Here is a 27,792-nt window from a genome sequence, read left to right on the forward strand (position 1 = left end):
TGAGAGGCCAGGAAGGCCACGAACGTCAGTTACGGAGGAAAACGTTACTGCTGTGAGGAAAATGCTTGACGAAAACAGGCGGTTGACCTACCAACAGATAGAGGATACTTTGGGCCTAAATGCACCAGCAATTCGTTCGATTCTGCAAGATCATTTGCACGTGAAGAAACTTTGTTCTCTCTGGGTGCCGCATCATCTGACTGAAGAGCAGATGACACAACGTGTGACTTGGTGCCGGGAGATGTTAAAGTTTGATAAGGGACAATCTCGGTATGTGAACAACATCGTGACAGGTGATGAGACTTGGCTGTACTATTACAACCTGCCGACCAAGGCTCAAAACAAAGTTTGGGTCTTTGATGATGACGACACACCCGTAATTGTCAGAAAATCCCGATCTGTAAAGAAGAAAATGATAGCTGTATTTTTCAAATCGAGTGGAATTGTGGAACGTGTCGTTTTGGACACGCAGAAGACAGTCACAGCTAAGTGGTATACTGAACAATGCCTGCCTAAAGTCATTGGATCTATGAAGAACCTGTGGCCAAAGTCAAGAATGGACACCTGGTACCTCCATCACGATAATGCTCGAGCTCACTGTGCCAAAGCCTGCACCGAATATTTGACCACAACAGGACTGAAACTTCTCAAGCACCCTCCCTACAGTCCAGACCTTGCTCCCTGCGACTTTGCACTGTTCCCGCATGTGAAAATGAAGCTAAAAGGGAGGCAGTTTTCCAGTGATGAGGACCTTCTACGGGCTTGGGACAACGAGTGTGCTTTACTCCCCAGTGAAACTTGGCAGAACTGGTTTAAAGATTGGTTTCGGAGGATGGAGAGGTGTATTGAATGTAGAGGAAATTACTTTGAAAAAATTAAATAAACAAAGCTGTATTGCAAAACTTTTTCCTAGTACCCTTTGTATATTCTTCTAGAATATACTTTCTAGATTCTAAACATCAGGCAGGATTAAGGAAGTTTTCTGTAATCAAAAATAATATGGCACAACTTGCTATTTGCAATCTTTGAGGCTTTTAGTGCAAAGACAGAAAACATGATCCTTGTAGCTGAAACTCTGCCCTTCCCATTGGTTGCAAAAACAAGAGCATTGAGGGTGTCCCACATTAAGATATTTGCCCCTTAAGATTGACTCAATTTGAAAGTCAAATTTCACCTATTTTTGAAGGAAAATATCTTGGCCAGAAAACAAGCTGATATTTAGTTAGGCTGAATTGATGCAGTTGGTAAGTGGAATGTCTAAAGAAGGCACCAAAGGTTTTTATTTGAAAGTTGACTCAAAAGCCTTGCTTAAATTTGTCCAGACTTTTGGTGCCAGTTTTAGACTGTATTATAAAAAAAAATCAAGGTTTTTGAGCCTGGACACCAAAAGTTTTGTATTCTCTGCCAAAAGTTCAACTAGTATACTAAGTTTCAGAGCACTACCTCTCACCATTGTGCAACAGTAACACTTAACTTTATTTTTTGTAATTTATTCTATATAACACAAGTGACCTCCACAAAAATGGTGCTGGTGCCTCAAGCATACTATATTTTGAACAAACTTTGCAGTTTCATTTGAAACTGTTTAAACATCCACACCAAGTTTCAACAAAATTAAAAATGATAGAGCAGGTCACTTGACATGGAATGACCCTTATTACAAATCTGTTGAATCACATGACTGCTATTGTTTACATTGTGGACAGCATAGTGTCATTCTTATTTAGCTTATATTAACTAGATAGTAATTATTATACATCAATTTAATACCCTTTGATTTAAAATGAATACTACAAAAAAAAACACTTATCAAGATTGGGGACTTTTTTTTGTAATGATAAAAGAAAAATGTTGATTTGCAATGCTTCCATGGCTACATCCAAAAAAGGAAATTTAGAAAGTGCATTACTCCATGGCAAATACCAATCAGATTTTCTGCTTAATAGTGACTTTGAAAAAATGGATTAAAAGAACTTAATCCAGTTTATTTGCACAACAGTTTTTTTCATGACACCTAAATTACAATCTAAAGTAGTAACTGGAGCATTGTTTAAAGTGAGTCATCTTGCAAAAAATGGTTTGCATTTTTTGCAAGAATTCATTAATGCATGTTTAGAAATAACATTCACTTTGAAAAGTTTTTTTTTTAAAAGTGCTCTTCAAGATCTGCAATTATCTCTAAATACTGATGCAAGTGAACAATTGCATGCTCATATTGCTAATTGTCCTTTTCTTTACAACTAGATGAATCTACAGATGTCTGTGCTCATTTTTATTTGTATAGTTTCAATGATTTTTCACTAGAGAACTCTTTTTTAGTTAAAAGAAAGAACTAGAAGTCTTGATATACTTAACGCATTCAAATTTTTAAAAATATTGCCACTATTTAAGTTCGTATCAATAACAGATGAGCTAAAGCAATGACAGGGCATCTTAACAGATTCATTGCATTATGCCAAAAGCAGCAAAAGATTAAGTACTAAGTGTTATGGACAGCTTTTAAAATCATGAATTCCATCAGAGGAAAATTTCTTCAAAGGAAACATTTCAAGATGAACCATATCTGATATTACACATAGATGTGAGGTGGTTGAGTCTGATTAAGTTTCTACAGAGATTGTCTGAAAGAAATTGTTGATCAAAGGGGAAATGATTATTAGTAGCTACAAGATGGTGGTTGTGATCTGGCTTTTTTGGCAGATTTTATGGTAAATTAAGTAATTTGAATTACAAGAAAAAATGTAGGTGATGTGATTAGTAGTATTTCTGCATATAAATATCAATTTTTGGTAAAAGAAAATTAGATCACTTTGCAAATATGCAAGATAATTTTCAAAAATATCCTATTTTTGAATTTAATAGTGAGAAATATTTCTGAAATTGAAAGTTGTGGATGACTTTGAAACCAGATTCAGTGCTTTTAACAGCAAATTGCAGGATCTGGAAATCCAAGAAGATGCACTGTTCTTGTGGGATGACAAAGCTTTCCAGCTTTGTGGCACTATAGAGTTGTCAGTAGGAAATGATGATAATATAACACTACTTCTACAACAATTTTGCTCTAACATAATTGATAAATTACAGCAATCCTCATATAACACTTTCATTCCTGCATGGTTAGAGAATTTTGGCAAATCTTGTATAACAGGGTGTTTGAGCTTTTGTGTGGGGGATAAACCCTGCTATTATGTTGAATGTAATTTTTGAACATTTCCACTCTTTTTGAATCCCTACTTCCTTTTTTTAGTAAAGAAATCCCCGTTTTATTTTGCTAGGAAATCCCCACGTTACGTTCTGGGCTATTGAACTTGTGGAAAATCTAATTTTGAAGTTTATACTATTGGATAGCACATCAGGCCATCCAAACTTTGTTTCTACCACCACAGTTTTGCTAGGTTAATACCACTTTCATTCATCCATTAGATCAAGACATTAATCCACCTTTAAAACTTATTACAATGGATTTCAAAAAATAGATTCCAAATCTATTGAAGTAATGGAGGCATGGAAACAATTTCTCAATTCTGGACTGTATCAGAATCATAGCTTTATTGCTCAAAGAAAAGCCAACGTTAAATGAGTGTGGAAAAATGTATAGCCAGTGTCAGTTCATTCAGGAAATATGGTTGAACCATCAGAAAACAGAATTTGTGCAATAATAGAACTTCCTACATTGATGAGAGGGAAGGTTTTGATGATATGACTACTGAACCCCTCATGGGTAGCACAATTAATAAAATTGCCCTCTGCCCCACACCAGGTGGAAAATACTAGTTCAAATACTGTTTGATGGGAGGAATTTTTATGGGTCTTTTCACAGTGTGGCAGAGTTGGTTGGGATGAAATTACTGAAGATCAAGAATTTCTGGTAGAAAGAGGCTGGGGAGGTGGATTTGGTGGAAATGGCATTGGAGGCAAACCAAATCAGTCCAGAAGAATGATCCTCTGAATTGATTTGGTGTTACATGGAAATTGTAAACTTCCAAATTTTACACTAAAAAGCATATGGGAGGTATGAAGTTTGCCAAGCAATTAGAATCTTTTAATGTAGATTCTTGAATAAAAGGAGCCCAAAGTTCAAAAATGCTTAGTTTCATATGATAATTCAGATTTATCAAGCAAAGGTAAACAAAACTAGATTACTGATTTCTTTTTTTTTTTTTAAAGAGCAGAAGATACATGAAATCTAAAATAGTGTTTATTTTGTTAATGAAATGAAAGTGTATTTTGTTAGCTTTTGGAATGTAACCCCTTTACTTTTTTCTTAGTCCTATATAACATTGTTTTGCACAACACATTTTATAGGAACCTACTACAGTGTTATGAGATTACCTAATATATAATTAGGAAATGTGATTTTCCATGAAATTTCTCTAAATAACCACTTGCACAACATGGGTTTAATTTATTTAGCTTTATTAACTAAATATACTATACAACTAGGTAATGTTTTGGGAACCTTGCTGGAACCCATATCATATTTGGCTGTACTATTAAGTCTCCTGTATTGCCAAATGAGTAACTCTCCTCATTCAGAATTTCTTTGGCAAAGACAGGATCCTCTTAATTCCAAATGAGGGAGAGTTACTCAGGGAGAGGAGAGACTTAACAGTATAGCCAAGTATGGTCTGGTGATGGGTTCCAGAAATGTTAACTAATTGTTAGTACATAGTCAAAGCTGAACCAACTTTTAATGATGCATGTTATTTCTGTTTGGTGTGTGGGTAGATAATCTATGGTGAGCAGCAAAAAGATGTTACAGACTACATGATAACTGTAATAAGTAGACATTGGATATCTGCTAAAAATTAAGTAGACAATATATATAAATGCTGTCATATGCAATATTTTTACATGTTACCTTTATTATAATTGAATTAGTTTCTTTGTATTCAGGATTTAAAAGTAATCAACTATAAAATGATTTAAAATTAATTTTAACTCATTTTGTGGAATAACCTTTGTTACAAAACTTTAATGTCCCATTAAATCTGGCATTGTCAAATTTTCTTGAAGCAGAGAATCTTTTTTGAACTGCATGTGAACCTTCAAAGCCTCTATATAAAATAGTTCCTGCTCATTTCTATTAAGTCATATTTCCTGAAAATATGAAATTGAGTTTAACATCAAACTGACTTATGTCCTGTGTCTACAGGTTTAATGAGGACTTAAAAGCACTGATAGTTCCCCATGGGAGGTTATACAGCATAGACAATGCTCTGATAATGCCAATATCCTCTACTGCCATTCCTGCTTTTAGACTACAATACATCACAATGACAATGTTGATTATTTTAACAAAGATAAACCAGCCTTAGCTCTTGTCTTGATATACACAGGTTTCTCTGTGCCCCTTTCCAAGGATGTCTTGGGTCTTGTGGCTAAAATTGGCCTCAGCAGTTTGCTAACTGCTCATGCAGGAGTGAGCTCATCAAAATAGCCAAAGTATATTTTATAGGCATCTTTTGCCAGATGCAAAGAGTGTCACCACCTAACCCAGAGGTATCAGTGTTTCCAGATTGGACTACCACAGCAGTAAATGCTACATTGAGCATTTGTACTGCCAATTGATCACCTATATAGCTGATCTGTGTGGGTGGGAAAGAGTAGAATATTCTACCTCAGCAAGAGACCATACCTTTCAACCATATGAGTACTTACATGCTCAGTCCTAAACAATCTTTCTCAAAGTTTACACAAGCCTGTACCATCCAGCAGCTCATGTGCTAACAAACTTTGAACAGTTTTAAACCCTTCTCTCCCATTCCTGGATTGCTGCTCCAAGAGAGCTTGGACCTTTTACTCCAGACTCCACTGTGTACTCTTCCCTCTCCCATTTCCAGAGTTACTTCAGCTGGCTAAAATGTTTCAAAGAATCAACACTTTCTAGACAGCTATAGCCAGCCAACTAAAAGTGCTTACCATTAATATTCAATCCCTTGTCATCCTCCAAAAATCATTTTTTTACTCACAGGCCAGTGCCAATCAGCATAATGAGCCTTTTCTCTGAAGTGTGGTGATTCTGTCACCACTCTTGACAAGTCTCATGCAGTTTTCCTGGAATAAAATACCTAATCTGTTATTGAATGCCCTGACACTTCAGCTATAATGTATAGTAATCTTCTACTTTATTGCTTGCTTCCTTTTTTAATTGCTATATTTTAGTTTTACTATTGATTATATAGATCTTTATTAGCTATATACTTCAAATTCATAGGGTGTAGTTCTCGTTCATACTTCAGGTAATTATAAAATACTGTGATCAGTTGATCATATTCATTCTTTGTTTTCCTAGCCACAGCATGCCTTTCTGCAGAATGGATTTTTGCATTCCTAAGGGATTTAACCAATGGTGTAATCATGATCTTTCCCTGCTACAAAGTAACTTAATTTCTTTTTCTTGTGTCCCCATTTAAATCAGGAATGGTGTAGTAGCACAGGAAAATACTGACAATCAAAAGATCACCCTAAACCTGTCATTTGGCATTTTAACTTGTTATAGACCATCCTGTGGCATCCTGCATGTTACAAAGCAAATTTAGAAAATCTTGTTACATCACCAGCAATCATGAATACCACTAATATGGGTCAAAGCAGAATTCCAAATAATTAAAACATTTGAGCAAAGTCAAAAGAAGGTAGAAACAGTTCCATCAACTGGAAATCAATGGCAATATTTTGGGATTCCAAAGAAATAATGAACTGTTCTAGCAGATCAAACTGCAGTAGCATATACTGCATGCCTTCTATGTAGTATATGCTATTGAAGTATGACAGTATGTTTTGATTATTTGGAATTCTGCTTTGACCCATATTGGTATTTGTGATTGCTGGTTATGTTACAAAATTTTCTAAATTTGCTTTGTAACATGCAAATGTTCTCCAACTCACAAAAGGATCAAAGGGTGACATGAGTAATTACAGACCTGTTAGTTTGACATTCTGTTCCAGGGAAAATAGTCACTGGTTAAAAAAGCTTTCAAGGATCATGTAGACAAGACAGCAGTAATAATTCAGACAGTATGGGTTTGTAAGGGGGAGTCTTGTCTAACCAATTTAATTGGATACTGTGGTTACAAAGGAACTAGATGCAAAAAAATTGATATCATATAGCAGGAGTGGCCAACTTAATGTGATGCAATCTTTTTTCCTTCAAATGCACCACGATCTATGATTTCAAAAATTTCATTGCACAAGGCACACAGATCAAGGGTTGGCTGTATATTTAAAATTTGTTGTGATCAGCCGAAATTAAATCTGCGATTGACTCGTTGGCTACCCCTGATACACAGTACTTGGATTTCGGGAAAGCTTTTGATACTGTTGCACATGGAAGACTACTATACAAATTGGAGCAGTATGGCATTAAGGGCAAGTTGCTACAATGGATAAAAGGATGGTTGAGTGGAAGACAGGTAATTAATGGATACCATTCTAAGTGGACTAATGTTATTAGTCGTGTCCAGGGTTTGGTATTGGCCCATTTTATATATTTATCAATGATATTGATGAAAGTATCAGGCTTACTGTCCAAGTTTGAAGATGATACAAAGGTTGGCAGGGTTGTTAATAACAGTAATGAGTATGCTACTGCAACAGAATCTGGAAAAGTTGGGTAGATGGGCTGAGAAGTGGCAACTGAAGTTTAACATTGACAAATGCACATTGGTAGCAGTAACCCCAGAGAAATGTACTGACTAGGTGGTGGTCCACTCAGGGTAGTGGAGAATGAAATGACCTTGGGGTAATTATGCAATCATATGAAGTTTTCTGAGCAGTATAGACAGGCTACTAGAGTATTGGTCATGGGGTCTTATCAATGATATATAGGAATTTTGCAAGCAGGAATAGTGATTATCCCCTTGTATAAGGCAATGGTCAGGCCATATCTTGAGTACTAAATACAGGTCTGGAAGTCTCATTTTAAGAAGGATGTAGAGTTGCTAGAATGAGTACAGAGAAGGGCAACAGGACTGAATGGAACAAAGGGGCACTAAGTTCAGCAAATTGCAGCTTCTGGAGACTAGGCACCAATGAGGCAATCTGATTGAGGTGTATAAGGCCTTGAATGGATTGAGTAGGCTTGATACTGATGGATTCTTCCTCTTGTTCAGATTAAGAACATGAGGGGCATAAATTCAAACTGAGGAAAGACAGTTGTAGAATAAATGTGTGGAAGTTTGCCTTTAGCCAGTGGGTAGTTAATTGCTGAAACAAATTTCCATCTATTATGCAAGTTGATAGCTTAAATTCAAGGCAGAACTAGACATTTATTTGGAATGAATGGATCAGTGAAATTGGAAGTTTTTTGTTGGCTGATGCTATATAAGCTTGTATCGTGTGCCTCTGCTAGTGCTAACATCCCAAAAATTCTAGGGAAGTCTTATTCTAACTATGGTGCATGGGTGACTTAAGTGTCAACAGTGGGATTAGAAATGTAAAAAAACATTTGATAAACCCAGTTCCCTCTGTGTTTTGCATCCATTCATGTGAGATGCCAAGTGCAATTTGAAGGGTTGATAATTGCTAGTCTTTTGTCTTATAGTTGGGGGTGGGCTGTCCCAAGGGTATAAGGGGGACCTAAAGCTTTTATATACATAAATTTTAAAGGAGGTGCCAAAGCAATTGCCACCCAGGCTTCACATATCCTAGGACCACCCCTGCATTATACTGCAATAAATTTATTGTTACTTAGCCATTGTTGGTCATCTACTGAGAGGAACATCAATGCTTTCCTTTCCCATATGAATTCTATTATCTTTTTACAATGGTATGACAATGTAAGAGTTATCTACAGAAGAGTTTAAAGAAACATTGCTTTCTTTAAACTCTTCTGTAGATAACTAAAAATAGCACTGTTCAACTTTCTGTAAGGTTGTGGCTTCTCAAGCATGCAGTAATGGAAACCTGTCTCTAATATAAAAAATCAAATAACCAACCAATTCAGTTGTGGTTTCTGAGGCTACAAACTTGACCATTTTTTAATAAAAATAAAATGGGTTGGTGAAAGCCTTATGCGTGCGCACATACAAGGGTGATTCACTACCAGTGCAACAAACTTGCAGGAGGTGTAGGGGCACAAAGACGAATCACATAGCATTGCAGGGTCCAAAATGCCTTTGTCATGCAGTAGAGGACATTGAACGGGAGGTCACGTGAACAGCAATCCTGCTGGAAGTCAGCATATGCAAACTGTTTCTGTTGAAGAAACCAAGTAGCAAAAGCCCTTTAGAGTGGATAATCTGCAGGCTCCAATGATTGGATTTGTTGCAGATGGTATGAACTCATTTGGTTTGTTGACAGTATCCTCCATACAGTGGATTGGGAAATACTCAATCGTTGGCCTATCGTACTCAGATTGCCTTCTGCAAGACCTAGGACATTCTCATTGTCTGGTGTCCTTGTCATTCACTCTCGATTCATGGTACCTCTCGTGAAACAGCCAGTCTCATGTAACCTTTTGTGCACACGTGCAAAAATTGTATGATGAGGAGCATGCCTGTGCAGGGAAACGTTCCTGGTACAAGCGCAGAGCAGTGTGCCTGTTACAGTCCCCAGCTCCATACGCAAGGTGCATGTTGGCCAGTTCAACATTTGAATACTCATCCATCCTCCTGCCTCGGGAACCGGTTTGCAAATGCTGACTTTCAGCAGGATCGCTGTTCACGCAACCTCCTGTTCAACGTCCTCTACCACATGACGAAGGCATTTCGGACCCTGCAATGCTATGTGATTCCAATTCGTCTTTGTGCCCCCTACACCTCCTGCAAGTTTGCACTGGTAGTGAATCAGCCAAATGCAAACTTTTGCATATGTTCTGCAGTAACCATCCTTCCTCAGTTTGAATTTATGCCCCTAGTGTGTGTAGTCTAAGCAGGGAAAGAATCCTGTCAACATATGACTTGCTCAATCTTTCAAAGCTTTAAATACATCAAAATCACTTTGTGGGTGCCTAAGTCTATTCCCATATGCCTGGATGACACATGAGAACAAACTTTCTACTATATAAGGAAGGGACACATTTGCTCACCTGGCATCTCTTAAAAATCAACAAGAATTATCTTGTGTCCTACACAACCTTCCATTGCTAGTGACATTTGATACACTTAAATTTGAAAATCTTGTTTACATTTTTCCCATCAATATTCTGACTAGATTGATGTATATTATAAATTACAAGAAATTAATTTTGTTAGATATTTAATGAGTGGTGCATCTTGTAGCAAACTTAGATTTCTCTCTGCTCTGTATATAACTAAGACTACCTTGCATACAGTCGCTTTATTAGAGCTACAGTTGGTATTTTCTTTATGCAGTTTCCAAAGTCTGCAGATTTTGGATCTACATGGAATGCTTCAACTTCTAAAGTTTCAATTATTTTTAGATTGAGTACCAACTGTGGTATATTAGTTTATCTTCAGCAGAATAGGAAGTATATTCTCTTTGAAAATCCAACAACATAATGCTCATTAGTTATTGAGTGTTTCAGTCAGTGCCCATTTTTATTGACATTCTAACAGTTATGGTATAATCTTTTGAATTAAATTCTATAACCACTTATATAAACCTTTCTAAAATAACCATGTAATTGCATTTGACATAGTAATGACTTTCCCACTTTAAAGGCCCATCAAATTTTAACCTTGTGATAAATTAAACTCTTAATTCTTTAATCCAAGTGGCCACTTTATTAGGTACACCTGTATTTAGTTCTTCAGTAAGAGCATGTGTTCATACAATGCAATATAAATACATAAATGTTAATCTCTTCCACTCCTGCAAAACAAATGAGTCAAATGTATTTAATATTAGATGCTGAAATAGTCTGCCAAGCATGCAAATTCCTCAGTTTTCTCCTACATTCTTAGATAGGCTTTGTGCTCACTTGCTGGATTGTGCCTATATTTTGATAATTTTAGAAGAGACCAGATTTCTATGGTCTAATTCAACAGTTAATCTAATCAATATCCTTATTTGGTGTCCTTTATGTAGGGCCACTAAATTTCAAATCTGCCTAAAATTTTTGTGTGTAGAACTGTAAATATTAAGTGCCTTGCTGGTTCCTGTCTCTGGTACTTTTCAACCTGTTAATTTTGTTGTAATGGCATATGTTAAATATTAATTTGAATTAAATTTTAGAAACATTGACTTCATTTTTAACCCTTTCAGGAGTATTGATGTAAATCTGTTTTGAAACATTATTTACACAATGTAAGTAATGTTTAATTAATGTGAGTAAAGTTAATTTTTTCTATACATGCTATCAACTTATTTGTTTCTAACTAATTTTAGACCCAGTTTTTAATAGATTTCAGCATAAAAATGGGATTTAATTGATCACTTCATCTCAGCTGTGATATGGTACTTGCAAAACAATTCTGTAATTCAGATCCAGAATTTGATAACTGAATTGAGTAGTATATCTATTAATATTGTCACTGTAACAAGTGTTCCAATTTTTTTTTTCTGAACAGATTTTACTTAATTTTGCTAGTATTGGGAAAGTTAAAAATAAGGACACCTTTATAGCATTTATGTAAAGTTCATATCATGAATTTCAGAATTCATAACTCTCCAGAGCCCAGTGCTATCAGTTCACTTCAGAGAATCCACCCATACATATCAAACTGATTGAAGGAAGCCAAGCTGATTCAGCATCAGCCTTCATATGGTTTCATCTAAGCCCAACCTTAAATAAATTGTTTCCACATGATTAGGTGTTCTTTTTCAATAATTAAATGACCCTCTGACTAAACCTATATATATTGGTTTAGTCAGATATCCAATCCCTATATTTATCCTATATCCAATCTATATTTATCCTTTAATTTGGGTATGTCCTTTAATTTTCATAGCCTATAAAAGATTTTCCCATTTAAAATGCATAGTTCTTATATTAGTCTTAAATATCTTGATCAAGTCCCCATAGACATCTGCTCTTAGCCCATGAAAAGTCATTGAGTATCTTTTATTAACTGCCTTAAATTTTCTTTTCTCAGTTAAGTATCTGAAATTTTTTACCCAAATAAAACTACTTATTAATAATATTTTTAACTGTTATTTTTCAAACCAACTAACTTGATCCAGAAATATATTTAGATTATTTTCATTACCCCCTCCCAAACTGTCATTGGCAGATTTAAAACAAAACAAGGAATCCATATTTGCACTCTATACAGCTGCTACTTGAACAATTTGTTGTTTTCAAGTAGCAGCTATATAGTTTATAACAATTTGTTGTTTAATTCTCTTAAGCAACCTTAATTGCTAATAAAGGCCATCACTTTGTTCCAACTTTTTTCTAACAAGTGTTCATGCAGGGTATCAAAAACCTTAAACATTTATTTTCTATCCAGTTCTTTTGACAAACATGTTAGTTTATCAAATTAGACATTTTTCATCTATCTGTTATTGACCAGTTTTGAGATGCATTCACAAGTTAATTTTTTCTTTCATTTGGTATAAGTTGGTATTAAGTTTGTTACTATATCAGTTCACTGAGGAACATTTTAGCTACATTAAGCACCAGGAGTATTTTAAAACTTGCTACTTTGTTGGCATTGGATGGCGATCGATGAAATGGAAAGGGTTTTTTGGCTGATGCTATATAAGCTTGGTTTATTGTATCATATGCTCTGCTAATGCTACTTTGACATGTAGTGGCAACTGTTTCAGAACTTTACCTTAATAAAATAGTTCTCTGTAGATGATTAGGGAGATCCATTAGGAGTGCCAAAGCTTTCCATTTGAAGTACTCAGTTTAAACACAATCTTGTCATTGGCATAATAGTTTGCTTAATGCTGAGGTTACAACAATGACAATTTATGGTATATAAGAAAGGGATGTTTAGATTTTTGAAATATCAGTTTTTTCTAATTATGGAATAAATTATGAAAAATTACAAAGTTTGCCTTAAATTCTAGTCATTCCTTTTCAGTAGCTCTGTGCTAATTGCTTGACACTCATGCAAGTTAATTTTATAATGAAATTTATATTTGCATAGGGCAGTTATACCATAGACTGAACTATGGTAATCTTGAATCTTTATTTGAGTTTAGAAAGATTAGTTATCTTTATCTTGCCACTTGAAACTAATGTTTCATAAATCATTCTTGGTTAATCCAAAACATCTCCAGGATTAAATAATTATCTTAATTTTTCTTGTTTGTATTTGTTTAATGTCAAATTAGTACTAACTTGTTATTCTTATGCACTGACAGGATGTATTTTTGATGGTTCGTCGAAAGAAAACAACAATCTTTTTAGATGCAAAAGAAACTACCACAGTTCATGAGCTGAAGAAGATGGTAGAAGGAATAACCAAAGTTAATCCTCAGCAACAATGTTTATATAAAGATGATCAGGTAACAAATTTTCTTAAATTAACTTTATCACATTGAAAATGTGGCTTTATTATGGTAAATAACATTACACTAAAACTAATGTTAACAATACCATTGGTTAATAAGACATTTATTACTTGATAAAATGAGCAAGTATAGTCAAAATGCACCCATGCTATAGTTGTAAAAGTTTCAGTTGTGTCCAAAAGTCAACTAACAGAAATTTGTTTAGATGTTCAGGTTTTAATTACTATAATATCAAGTTTGACAGATGGCCACAGCAGTTTAATAGCCAGGTATGGCTAGTACTGGACCACATTGTAGCATGTGGATTTTAAAATTTGAACACTGCATCAACTTTTTTACTGGCTGTCTTATTACTGATACAACTGGCCTTGACAATTAGTTGTTGCTCTTTGATCTTTTTTAATCAAGAATTGTTATTATTTGGTGATGTATTAAAATATGATGTACTGTATACATTGCTAACTCCTTCCTGATAGGTGCCAAACTTGATTTGGGACTTTGTCACTGGCAGATCTTTTCAGATATGCCAGTGACAGAAGTAAAGAAATTGAAGACAGTTGAGAGCATGCTACTGTAGATCAATCAAAACTGTCTACAGGCAACCCCATATAACACAGCACTTCTGCAACATGGTTTGCTCGAACATGATTGATAAATTGTAGCAGTCCTTGCACAGCACCGTACTTATATAACATGGTTAGAGAATTTTGGCAAACTTCTCATATCAAATTATTATAGTAGGGTTACCTGTAATTTCATGTGTTCTGTCAATTTGCCTGTTTTGCTGGATGACAAACTGTCTGGGGGAAAACCTTGCTAACTACTCCTCCTGAGACTAACTCAGTCAAGTGAAAACTGGATTGAAATCCAGGCCTTTTTCACCTGGTGTTGGAGGATGGTGATGATACCACTCTGCTACACACACACACACACACACACACACACACACACACACACACACAAGAACCTTGCATAACAGGGTAGTTTTGAATTTGTGTGGGGAAAACCCTGCTCTTATGTTGGATGTAATTTTTCAACATTTCTACTTTGAATCCACACTGACTTGCTGGTCAAAAAAAATTTGATCCCTGTATTTTATTGAGAAATGCCAGTGTTATGTTCTGTGCTATCAACTTGTGAAAAAATCTAATTTCAAAGTTTTTTATTACTATTGGATAGCACCCTAGGCCATCCAAGAGACTTAAGTCATTCAAACGTTGAAGTTATGTTCCTACCACCTCAGCTGTACTAGGTATTAACCTAGTACAGCTGAGGTGGTAGGAACAGCTTCTTTCGTTCAGCCATTAAATCAAGGCATTAAATCCACCTTTAAAACTCAGAAAATTGTTACAATGGATTTTGGAAGAAATAGATTCTGAATCTATTGAAGTAATGGAGACATGGAAACAATTTCTCAATTGTGGATTGTATCAAGGATCAGCTTTATTACTGAAAGAAGTAAACTGTCAATGTTAAATGCATGTAGAAAAATACATGGCCAGTCTTCATTCAGGAAATGTGGTTGAACTGGCAGAAAACTGAATCGGTGCAATAGTAGAGCTTCCTATATTGATAGGCAGGAAGGTTTTGATATGAATACTGAAGCCCTCATGGGTAACAGTTGATAGAATCACCCTCCTCCCCACATCAGGTGGAAAAGACCAGAGTTCAAATCCTGTCAAACCACCCTGCCAACCTTTATCATCTGCAGATTTACACAATAAACCTGATGTACCTTTATCAGTATCATTAATAAAGAAAACAATGGGTCCAGCACTGAAATCTTGATACCCCATTAATAACTGTCTTCTCATACTCTACCATCTTGATCCATTGCATTAAGGGCAATGTTGCTCCAGTTCATATAGCAATCTTTATGTGCAAAAGTATAAATCTTTTCCTGAAATCAAAGTACAGTAAAGTCAGTTATCCAGAATGTCAGCTATCTGGAACAACTTGAAAGGCTGATTTTCCTTTTTTTATTAATGGTAGTATTTGAGACATGTTTATTATGCTACAAGAGTTATTTATCTTTTATATCATATCTGGTGAAATGTTGGATTAGGGCTCACAATACCTGTCAATCTTAATACTGGTATTAATACCAGTATTCCAAAATTTTTTTTTTTGCAATAAATTGACAATTAGGTGCAATATAAAGTAGGAAAAACAAGTACTTAATTGAATTCCTGTTTTAAATCAAACTTATTACAATATTAAACATGCAGTTTTTCTAAAAACTGCAAATTTGGCTATATCTAAGCATCCACATTACCTGTCTGAATAAAGTGAGCTAAGAAATATAAGCAATCAATAGTGTCATTTAAACTGGGATCTAATTTTGGTACATATTTAATTAGTGGTAGAAAACATCCTTTTGGATTCTGTGCTGGTTGGTGCTATTGTACTGAGATACTTGTAAATGACTTGCAGTTTAATCCCCCCATTTCCCTCATCTTAAAAAATCATTCTTTTTATCAAAAATAAATTTCATTCTTGGCTTTTTATGGCACTATATCTATATTAATAAAAGAAAGGAACTGACATTTTAAGCTTGGTGAGGAAGCAAATCTAAGTTGTGGGATTATTAATTTTCATTTCCCTGTACCTTAGTATTGCTGTCACTGGCCATTGTTATGAATTTCATACAGCAACTTCCCTAAAGCCTATAAGCTACCTGACCACATTAAAATATTTCCAGGAGCTGAAGGATATTCCTATAACACTCACATATATATTATGTGAGCTGTCAGTTTCTTAAGAGCAATGACAAATATAAAATCAGTCATTTATTATACAAAACTATTTTAAGTATATACATAACTGGTACTTATTTAAATCTAATCTATTCATTTTTCTCATTGTATCTGTTAATACATGCTATCATGTCCATGAAATTTCTCAAGTAACAATATCGACTCTACAGCTGCAAACACTAAACTAATTCAATCTTAATCACTTCCTCATATTTCTTAATCAGCAATATCAGTTCACTTCACAACAGTAATCCATAAGTTGCTAACTTAATAATACTAAAAATTCCATGTAATCTCTTAATATATTAATTTTCTTTACACCTTCAACCAATAAACCAACTCAATACTAAACATTTCTGTATTTCTTGTAATTTCTTCAACCTTACTCTAAAATAATCTATCAGTATCATTTTCAATACAGCTGTTCACAGGACTTACCTTCCTTCTCTTTCATGGTGGGATTCCTTGCAGTGATGCCTCTCTTAGTTGAACTCTGCATCTCTGCTGTATAGCTCTTCCAGTACTGCCTTGCCGACCGGGCTAGCCGAGTGGGTAAAGTACCTGCCCGGCAACCCAAAGGTCGCGGGTTCGATTCCCGCCTCGGGCTTGGATCAGAGTACTGCAAAAACCTTGGGAGGTGCAATATGGCCACAGAAGCCGATGTGCCAACAACTACCAAATCAAAAAAAAAGTACTGCCTTATTTTGGGTACAGTTCTCAGTTAATACTGAAGGAAATGACAACAGTAGTAGAAGCCAGGGCACTGACTGGCTTGTTATTCAACTTCTGGATTAACTTCTAACTAGCACAGGAACATGCCTGGCAGAGCTCTTAGCTATATAGCTGGACACTCCCAGAACTGGACCTGAACTGAACTCAGAACTACCACTGCAAGTCTGAAACCCCTCTGAACAACCACAGACCCTCTTTTTGGTGTGTGTGCACACCTTTTTTCAGTTGATTTAAAGTTAGTTGCCCTCTGTACTACTTCTTATTCACAAGCTTACTGTATGAAAAATGTATTTTTTGCATAAAGGAACTGTATCCAGTGAGATTGGTCAGACAAGATTGCCCCTTAATAAATCTATGCTGTAACTGCATTCTTGTCTAGATGTTCCTGCATTACCTCTTTAACCAGTGTTCCTCTTTTTCCTGGAACAGAAATTAAACTAACAGATCTGCAGTTACTCATGTCACCTTTTGATTGTCCTTTGAATGGAATACATTCCCATATCTCCAATCCATAGTGACCTCCCCCTGAATCCAAAGATGCTCCTGTATGGCTAAGGGTTTAGTAGTGGCATGTGATGCAAGAAAGCAAGTATGAGCTTATGCAGCATCAGCCAAAAAAACACACCATTCCCTCCAAATGCCTGTCCAGTTCCTCCTTAAATTTATTCTACCTATCAACTTCCACAACAACAGATGGAAGTTTGTTCCAGCAATTAACCACCCGCTGGCTAAAGGCAAATTTCCACACACCTATTCTACATCTGTCCTTTCTTAATTTGAATTTATGCCCCCTTAGGTTCGTAATCTGAACAAGTGGAAGTATCCCATCAGAATTCAGCGTGCTCAACCCATTCACGGCCTTATATACCTCAATCAGATCACCCAGGTGCCTAGTCTCCAGCCACTGCAATTTGCAGAACTTAAGCCTCTCTTGGTAAGATGATCCCTTCATTCCCCTCACCAATCTTGTTGCAATTCTCTGTACACGCTCAAGCAAATCTACATCCTTCCTAAAATGAGGCCTCCAGACCTGTACTCAAGGTGTGGCCTGATCATTGCCTTATACAGAGGGACAATCACCTCCTTTTCCCTGCTAGCAAAATTCCTATATATCATTGACAAAAACCCCATGACCTGCCCTGGCAGCCTGTCTGCATTGCTCAGAAAACTTCATATATGACTGCACAATTACTCCCAGGTCTCATTTTCTACCACCTTAAGTGTAGTACCACGCAGTTGGTACTTTTCTCTGGGGTTACTTCTACCCATATGCAGTACTTTGCATTTGTCAAAGTTAAACTTCAGTTGCCACTTCTTAGCCCATCTGCCCAAATTATCTAGATCCGGTTGCAGTAGCACACTGCCATTATTGTCATTAACAACCCTGCCAACCTTCGTATCATCTGCAAACTTCGACACTAAGCCTGATATACCTTCATCAATATTATTGATAAATATACAAAACAGTGGACCCAACACCAAACCCTGTGGGACTCCACTAATAACATTAGTCCACAAAGAGCAGCACCCATTGATTACCTTCTTTACTCCCTTAATAAAATGGATAGATTCCATCTATCCCAGGTGCCCTCTTTATATTTAGCTTCAGCAGTCTTTCTCTTCCACTCTCCTCTTATCATAAAATCATTTAGCTCCCTGTTGGAGTTTGATAAACCCTTTACCTAAAGTCCATTTGTGAATGTAGATGTAAAATAACTTCAGTTTGCTTTGCAACCTGTGCAAGGTTATCAATTTGACCATTGACATGAAGTGGACCAGTGTGACTTAACCCCTTCCTTTTACTGTTAAATACAAGCCAAAGAGTTCTGCTATTCTTTGCCAGAGATTTCATGTAATTTGCCTTAGCTTGCCTAACCTCCTTTGACTTATTGCAATATAGAAGCCTATAATATTTATTATAGGCTTCTATATTGCCTGACAACTTCACTCAGATAATTAAATCTACCACCTACCTAATACCATTTGGCCACTTTGCACAGATCATAGCCACTATTTGCCTAGGCATTGATTCTGCTAGATATTTGCCCCATAACTGCTACTTTATCACTTTGACTTGCATGACCAGATGCAAATTACCACTGCTCTAGCATACAGAGCTGTTTGGGTTTTTATAATGTGCAATCTATCATAGTTTGTTATAGATGAGTGGCCAATTCAGTGATCACTAAGTGCATATACATCACATGCATTTTCTCTGCCACAAGTCTCATTAGTTCATTTGACATCCATTTAGGTCTAAGCCTTGAACAGTATTTCTTAGTTGGTGTGAAATGTCTAGTAACTTCTACAATTCATTTCCTGAATGACATTTTAGATTCCATGCAGTGGTACCAACTGATATTATCAACAACATTTTCTAAATGAAAAGCAGTTTACCATCCTTGTAAAAGCCCTTGATAGTGCTTAGTATTTTTAAGTATACTCCATTAGTACACTGATCACTGCCACCCAGTGGGTCTTACTGTAGATTCTTAATGCGTGAAGAATTGCTACTAATAATCAATTAGGAATATTGCTTTCTCTTATCTCTCTAACATGTTACTATATAAAAATTGTCCAGTAAATTCAGAGCATTGTGCTAGCAGTGTGAGTAACCAGTCCACACTTTCTAGTCAGTGTGGAAAATTTAAAATCCCCCATTAGAACTATTTGATTAGATCCTTTCATGACATTTGTTTGTTCCTTATCTGTTCAGCCAACAGTTGCTTTGTACCACAATATATCAAACAATCCCTCTATTGTTAAAGTTTGAAAATTTTCTTCCATGGTATATAACTCATGCCTATGTAACACTAGTATAAGGCACACTAATGGATAGTAATTAAGCTAATTGCATGTGACACTGGATAAAGCAGTTATGTAAAGACACTTAATTAGCATTAGTTAAATTATCTTGCTCTAACTTGACTAATACAGATTTCTGAATTGTCATTTTATATATCAGTGTAGTGTATTATATTGAGATTTATTGCTATCTAATAAAGTATTATTTTAATATACTAGCTTGTCCCATTCTGACTTGCAGGTGATAAATTTAGGCTTGAATGAGTCTTGGACTTTGTTTCTATAATTAACTGAGCATTTACTTGAACATTGTGCTGTTTTGTTTTAACTGAAGGCAGGAATATTTCTATCATATTGCCTTCATCCAGCAAAATTGCTAGACATCTATCAGTTTCCTTATAGCCAAATTTTTATAGATGAGATGAATAAGTAGAATACAAAATGTATAATAATTATGGATTTTTTTTTTGTCAAACAAGTTTTCTGGAAGTAGATATTAAAGCCATTTTATGAAGTGATCTATAGTCATCCATTCCAATGCTTGATTGGTTCCATACCTGTTTAGTGACTTCATGAAATAAAACCAGAATGCATTTAACATTGTTTGAAATGTGTTATTCCTCAATGTGTTAATTGTAATGTCTTTAAATATTTTCCATTCCATCTAGGTAATGGATGATACTAGAACACTAGGAGATTATGGACTAAATAGTTCAACAGCAAAAGCACAGGCACCTGCTACAGTTGGTTTAGCATACCAAGACCAAGGTATATCAGTATGAGAAACAAATTTGATTAAACAGATTTTTTGTATTGTTTAAAAATTGCTCCTCTTCTATTTCTAAACAGATAGAAGTTGGAAGTGTTTTAAAATGCAAAATGATTATGTAGTTCTGCATTATCAGGGAACATTGTTTCATTTAACTTTGATTTCACCATTTACTTATACATACAAGGTGATAGTAATTAAGTATACCCCTGCATACTGAACTTTGGCTATTTATAGAACAAGTGGGTTGCATTAATTTGGAATCTGAATCTTATGGTCAGAGGCTTAATTTTTCTTGCTCATTGTTGCAAAGTGATTTAGTGCACATCCCCTAGGTGGCTATTGCTTGATAAGATTGGTTTGATGGTGCAGCATATGTGTAGACCTGTCTGCACAGGTGACTGAGTGCAGACATTCAGATAATGCTACAGCCAAAAGTAACTGGTTCAAAGGAGTGAGGCAGCCAGAATGTTAGAAACTTTCAAATTTGCTTGCTAGTGTTGAATTTTTGCAAGCAAATCCTTCCAGTTGTGAGCTATATGAAATTAGTTTCTTAGTTACAGATTGTTTGTTGGAAAACCTTAGAGCATAAATGCAAGTAAGGCTTCTGGGAGTTGATGGTACACACCTAGTAGTATTGAGGGACTCCACCAGGGGGTGTATTGAACCATTAAGGCTAATTATGAGGCAATCTTTTGGATTGGAAAAGTACCAGTGTATTGCTAATACTACAACTACTTGTAGTGAAGTTACTAACTACAGACCAGTTATTCTGACTTCAGTGATAAGAAAAATCTTAGAGGCAGTGATTAAGATATAACATTCCAAAGAACACCCAACGTGGCTTTGTTGGGGGTAAATCATGCTTAACTTAGTAGGCTATTTTGACAGTTACTCATGAGCTGGATTTAAGGAATAATTTCAACAGTATTTGGATTTTAGCAAAGTATTTGACTTGGTCCCTCATAAGAAGCTTACTGTATAAGCTTTGAACAGACTGGATTACTGGTAAGATTCTAAGATCGGTGGCTGCAGGGCAGAAGGTTATGATCAATGGATATCCTTTAGATCAGTAACTTCAGGAGTGGGATCCCTCAGATCAGTTCTTTAACCTCAATTTTCATAAATGACAAAGGCATGCCAATATACAGATGGCAAGTTGCTAATGATCACTGCCAAGCAGTGCTCCTTTGGGATGACTTGAACATACTTCAGATGGCCTGAGAAGTGGCAGCTATGTTAATGCTGCAAAATGCCAAAGTCTTGCACTTGGGAAATAGCAACCCACAAATTATATACACTTGGTGGGGTTGAATTAAAAACAGTGGAAAGGGATCTGGGAGTTACAATACAGGCAGATATAAAGCTTTGTGAACAGGTGGCCACGAAAGCCCAAGGTCTCCTATTAATGATTTATTGAAAGTGATCCTGTGGGATCATAATCCCATTGTATAAGGCTATTGTAAGACCAAATTTTGAATACTGTGTTGAAGTGTGGAGACTTCATCTGAAAACACTGCTTCTTGAAAGGATCCAAAGATGGGCAACTCAATGGTGAGATCAACAGAAGGAAGACTACAAGGGAAGACTGTAGAGCTAGCAACCAGGCACCTCAGAGTTAACTTGATTGGGGTACAAGGCTTTGAGAGGGATTAGTAAAATGAATGAAGATGGAATTCTCTTAAAGAACTCCAGAAGTAGATCATAAATTCAAATTACAGGGATTGAGAATTAGATTGTTAGAAGTTTTTCTTTTAGCCAGTGAGTTGTTGGAATAAGTTGCCCTTGTAGGTATTGGCTGACAATTTGAATAAATTCAAAGGTCAACTGGATAGCTACTTGTGTGAGGAGGGAGCATATAATTTGCATTTTTTTTTTTGCCAGTGCCACAAAAGCCTGTGGCTTCCTTGCACTATATGGTGATTATGTATAGAGGACTATCTGCAATAATAGCACTAGAATGACCTTGTGGTGTTTGCCATATAGTGCAAGGAGTCCAGACTTTTGCTGGACTGGGAAAAAACAACAAATTATATGCTCCTCTCCTCACATAGGTAACTATCCAGTTGACCCTTGAATTTATTCCAATTGTCAGCCTCCACTACATATGAGGGCATTTTGTTTCAGCAATCAACTCACTGGCTAAAAATTTCCTACAATCTAATCTTAACCTCAACCCCTGTAATTTGAATTTATGGTCTCTAGTTCTGGAATTCTTTAACAAATTTCACCTTTTTTACTAATCCCTCTGTGCCTTATAAACCTCAGTTGCCTCATCTCTGAGGTGTCTGGTTGCCAAGCTTTGTAGCCCACAATCTTTCCTCAGTCCTTCTGCAAATCTCACCATTTGAGTTGCCAGCCTTTGGATCCTTTCAAGAAGCTTTTTTTCTTTTTTTTTTGTCAGATGAAGTCTCCATACTTGAGAACAGTATTGCTTGCTGTTCTGAGCATCACTCATTTCATTCAAAAACACCTGAAAAGTGGTAATATATCACCTCCATATTACAAAAGCAAAATTTTAATCTTATGCTCCTAATTTATAGGATTCAGGTGTCCTCAACAAGCTTTTTTGCCTGTTATCATACAATGTAATTTCTTTTCCTATATGGTTGCTATCATTTTTGTAGAAGTTTAAGTTTTTCAGATTCAAAACTTTTATCTTTTAAAGCATAGACAAGTATTTGTTGCTATTCTCTGGTGGCAAGTTTTTTTTTTAAGCAGTCTGTAATCAGCCTCAATTTAAGGAATTTAATTGACTGCCCTCACTAATTTTTCAGAATTTTCTTCAATTCTGTTTGAAATTGACTACTTCATTTCTTCTTAATGGATTTCAGTACTTATTGCAATCTCTTACGCTTAAGTTTTAATAAATTATTTTAAAAACATGCTTTACACTTAAGTTTTTATTTAAAATAAACTCATTCTGCTGAAAATTGTAAATAAAAATTTTTGAACATAAAATAGAAATATTATTCTTAGTCTTTCCAATTTAAGATTAAGGTGTGAAATCTTGTGTGCACAATTCCTGCTTATTGTATGTTATTTAAAACATCAGTATGTATTCAATTTTTTGGCTTTGTTTCTAATTTTGTATACTGCAAAATGTGCCAGATTAGCAATATTCATATTGCTTCCTATAGTGTAGTAGCAGTCTTGAGAGTATGGGATTTTGTTCCTGTCTTGCTATGTGAAAATAACTAGGGTAAGATTGTAGATGTTTATTGAACTATTGGGAGAAGAAAATAAAGTAACCTAAAGCTATAAACAAGCATGGTGTTGACTTATCCAGTACCACAGCTCTTGAAGCAAAAAACAAATAGTTGTAGAGACCTGGTTGGTGACCTAACAGATTCTTGCATAGTTTCTGTACAAAACCTAAGCAAAATCACTAACTATTACAGTTAGTTTCCTGTATTTAGGAAGGTAGAAAATATTTCTGTAGATTTTATTAATGATAATGCATTTATAATAATGCTTAATTCTTGCTTGAGCCACTGCTGTTAGGTTCACTGAAGGTGTTAAGATTTGTAGGCACAAATCTGTATGGAGGAAGTGTATGATGTGGATTCTTACCATTATTATTTTAGGGATCTTGTTTCTAGGATCTGCTTTATTTGTGGGTACAGCAGTATTTTCATTCTTAATGATGAAATCAAGTAAAATTTCTCAATTTAAAACTTGAAATTTAAATGTAATTCAGGGAACATTAAGTAAATGTCAAACTGAGCAAAAGCTCCTGGCAACAAGAGCTTAATGGAGGAAAAACTCAAAATAAAACTTAAGAGTAGTGCAGTAACAACTTATTACAGTTAAAGTACTTGTGGCATTAGAAATCTTCCCTGCATCTTTGCAATGCTCTCATAAAAGCTCCTGGCTTTCCTCTAATTGCTAAAATTAACTGTATACAGCATTTTATACATGAATCCAAATGGCAAAAGGTTTTTTCAACATCAGTGGTTCTGCTCCACTTGCATCAGAGCCCATAACAATTATCTCTTGATTGTTGCCATTGAGGTTTGCTCCTTTCCCAGAGTACCCAAAATTATGTTAATAGTTGTATTTATTGTTTTGGTTTGGTGTTTCTTAAAACCAGAAATGTCTCCTGCTCCCTCTTGTCAGCATCTATGCATCTGCCCCTATTTAAGGGGCAGATGCATATTTAAAGAAATGTAAATGTGCAATTTTACATGATCATATGTAGCATTAAAAAATCAATTAAATGATTTTGTTGTGAACCACCACTAAAAATGAGCTTAATCAGTTTCCTGAGAACTTAATGTTATAGCTACAGAAAATTTCCTTTTTGTCATTCTCCTCAAATACTCTTTGCCAGCTGAGCAATGCAAGTAATACTAATGTGATTATAATAAGCATGTAGAAGGAATAATCTAAAGATATGAATATTAAATTTGGTCAGTAATCAATGTATATGAATTTTAATTTAATATAAAAGGAACAGTTTTTTTTTTCTTTTATACCTGATATAATTTACTTAAAGCTTGCTAGAAACAGGTCCCTTAGATTATCTTCAATCTTAAGTCATTGGATTGATGCAACAGTACTATTGTATATTGTTCCTTATTAACCATTGTACATTATTCATATTATAAATTAATAAATATGAGTAAACTATTTCATAGTTTCACTTGGCTATTATATAATTTATTCCTTTAGGTAATCTGTCAACTATTTTAGGTATCCCAGTTGGTTGATCTTTCAGATATCCCTTCTAAATACTAAATGACACCACTTTACATATGGTCATATGAGGGTTTTGGTAAGCTTCTAACCCCTCCTAGAATAGTGTATTTGTGCATATTGTTTTCAGTAATTTGAACCTGAATAATGGAACTTATGGCCACAATGAAATCTTTTATGAAAAGGTTGAGCAATAAAGAAAACATTCTAAATACATTAACATCTGTAAATATTTAACTGTCAAATTGAAAGGAAGGATGGATGAATTTAAACATGGCAGAACCAGCATTGAAGATGTAGTGGACAACTATCAGCAGAAACTCCAGAAAACATGTTCATGATATGGTGATGGATGATTTCAAATGAATTAGGATATCTCAAAGATCCTTGCTTTTTGAAACCTGATGAGAAGTGTCTTAGACTGAAAACTTAAATTCAGGTTATCAACCTAAACTTTCTGGCCAGATATGTAATTATGAATGAAAGTATTACTGCTGTCCAGAGGAAAAACTCCAAAACAATGGAAGCACCTAGTACACCACCTACAGAAAGCAAAGTCAGTCATTGGTAATCAAGGTCATGGCATCTGTCTTCTAAAATTCAAAAGGGATAGTAATGCAAGATTATCTTGCAAATAATAGATTCTATACTAATTTAGTAATAGAGTAAATTACAAGATGCAATCCAATCAGAGACCAGGAAAGCTGGCTAAATGTGCTTTGTTTCAACAGCCAGTGTGGAAACAGCACACCAGTTTCCACACTGGCTGTTGCAACACCTAAAATTTCAAGGTGGTTATGAATTGTCTTGTCCACTATATTTGTCTGAAAGGAAATTTGAGTGATGTTAAGTGACCATACTTTTGAACTGATTTTCCACTATTTTGAAAAATAGTTTAAAAATCATTTATACTAACTCCTATTCTAGGTTAAACTTATCAATCAACCCTGGTTGTTCCTTGGTGATTGCTTTAGTCCAGAAGATAATTCTGCATAATGGCATCCCTGTTTATATATGTATTTTGCATAACTTATATTTTAAAGATCTAAGACTTGTATTTTTGAAGATTCTGTTTATAACTCAAAACAGAATTTGAGCTTTTAAAAATTAGCAATTTTGATATTCAGTCAAATGCATGTCCCTTTTAATACCTTACATATAAAGTTTAATCATGAATTTTGGGAACCCACTTGTTAGATACATTAACATTGAATGTTGGTGTTATGCACAACTTAAGTTTCTTTTCCTCCATGTCTGAAAACCTTACATGATACAAAAATTTGCTATATCTCTGCTGGAAACCATCTGTTCATTTGAGCTTTATGATAAATAGCCCTAAGCTTTCAAATTACCTTGTACCTACTATATCTATAAAACTTAGTAGATCACTGATTAAGTTAACTTTCTCTTCTGCCTTAAATTTTCTTTTAATTATAAGATGTTTATCTGTTTAATTACTAAAACTTTTTTCTATATATAGAAAGTGGGAAGGTTGAACCTCTAGAGATTACACCTCTCTCAAATCCACCAGAATTGCCTGATGTAATGAAACCACCTGAAGCACAAAGCCATGAACAAACAGTTGCTTGAATATATGTATAGTTCTCATATCACTGCTATTTTTCTTTATTTTTTCAGAAAAGGTAAGTAATATTTTGCAGGATTATGGATACTAATTGTAAAATTTCTGTAACTTACAGTATGTTAACTTAATAGCAAATGGTGACAGATGAGGAATGATTTCATTCCCACAATTTTGCTGACAATCTGCAAAATATTACTCTGGTTTTAATCATTCAAGGAAAGGGAAATAAAAATCATGTAGGTATTCCATTTTTCACTTAATGGCATGGGATAGAGGCTCCATCTGAGAATCACCTAGTTATCTTGAGATAACAAGAGTACAGTTATTATCCTGTACTTGATGGGTTATTGGCAGTAAATAAAATTCATAATTTTGAATATTGGTAGATAATTGATATACAACTGATATTTAACCCCAACCAAGCATGGTGCATGGGATCTGAGACCCCATTTGACCTTCAATAGTGTTGTGCCATCAGCTCAGTAGATGAAGCCCTTTCAACAAGCAAACAACTTAATTGAAAGTATTTGCTTTGATTTTGTTGCCTATTAATTCTAGAAGTCTTTTGTTGCTCAAATGCAGCACAAAATTAAGCCTGTTCTCAATTGTGTGCATCTCTTCCATCCCATTATTGAAGCATACTCCTTACACTTCATGACACCATATCTGGTAATTATGCTCTGGTTTCATTCATGGAGGAGTCTGGCTGGTGTCCAGTTGTTTGAGTGCACATGTTTTGCAGTTGACATTTTACTTGCTGTCAGTCAATTATATGGGAGATATTCAATCCTTCTAAATAAGATGAAAAAAAAACATGTCAAAAGCACTATGGAATACTCTTATATTCCAAAAATCATTTTAATATAATGAATTTAATTTTTCATGATGTAAAAATGACAAAGTGAATAATTTTGAATTATTTCTTGCAGGTTACATGGGTTAACTTTGCTCTTATTAACAGCACATATGTTGATATGAGTTAATGCCAGGTTACAAACCATTTGTTTATCCCTGTATATGTAGATGCATTGTTGCAAAATTACATCTATTATAAGTCTTTCCTTTTGATGTAATTC

The 27,792-nt window shown here is 35.1% G+C and overlaps 1 protein-coding gene across 1 annotated transcript in view; it reads left to right on the forward strand.

Annotated features, from left to right (window-relative positions):
• EloB (transcription elongation factor elongin B) overlaps window positions 1–27,792 on the forward strand; it is a 59,238-nt gene that overhangs the window by 22,373 nt on the left and 9,073 nt on the right. Inside the window, exons 2-4 of the mRNA XM_090385421.1 lie at window positions 13,222–13,365; window positions 20,333–20,432; window positions 26,612–26,774. Of these exons, the coding sequence (XP_090241547.1) occupies window positions 13,222–13,365; window positions 20,333–20,432; window positions 26,612–26,721 (354 nt within the window). The 3' untranslated portion in view covers window positions 26,722–26,774. The remainder of the gene's footprint in view (window positions 1–13,221; window positions 13,366–20,332; window positions 20,433–26,611; window positions 26,775–27,792) is intronic.

Source organism: Mastigoproctus giganteus, chromosome 11, assembly GCF_048544385.1.
Source record: "Mastigoproctus giganteus isolate SK-2022 chromosome 11, ASM4854438v1, whole genome shotgun sequence".
NCBI classification, from domain to species: domain Eukaryota; kingdom Metazoa; phylum Arthropoda; class Arachnida; order Uropygi; family Thelyphonidae; genus Mastigoproctus; species Mastigoproctus giganteus.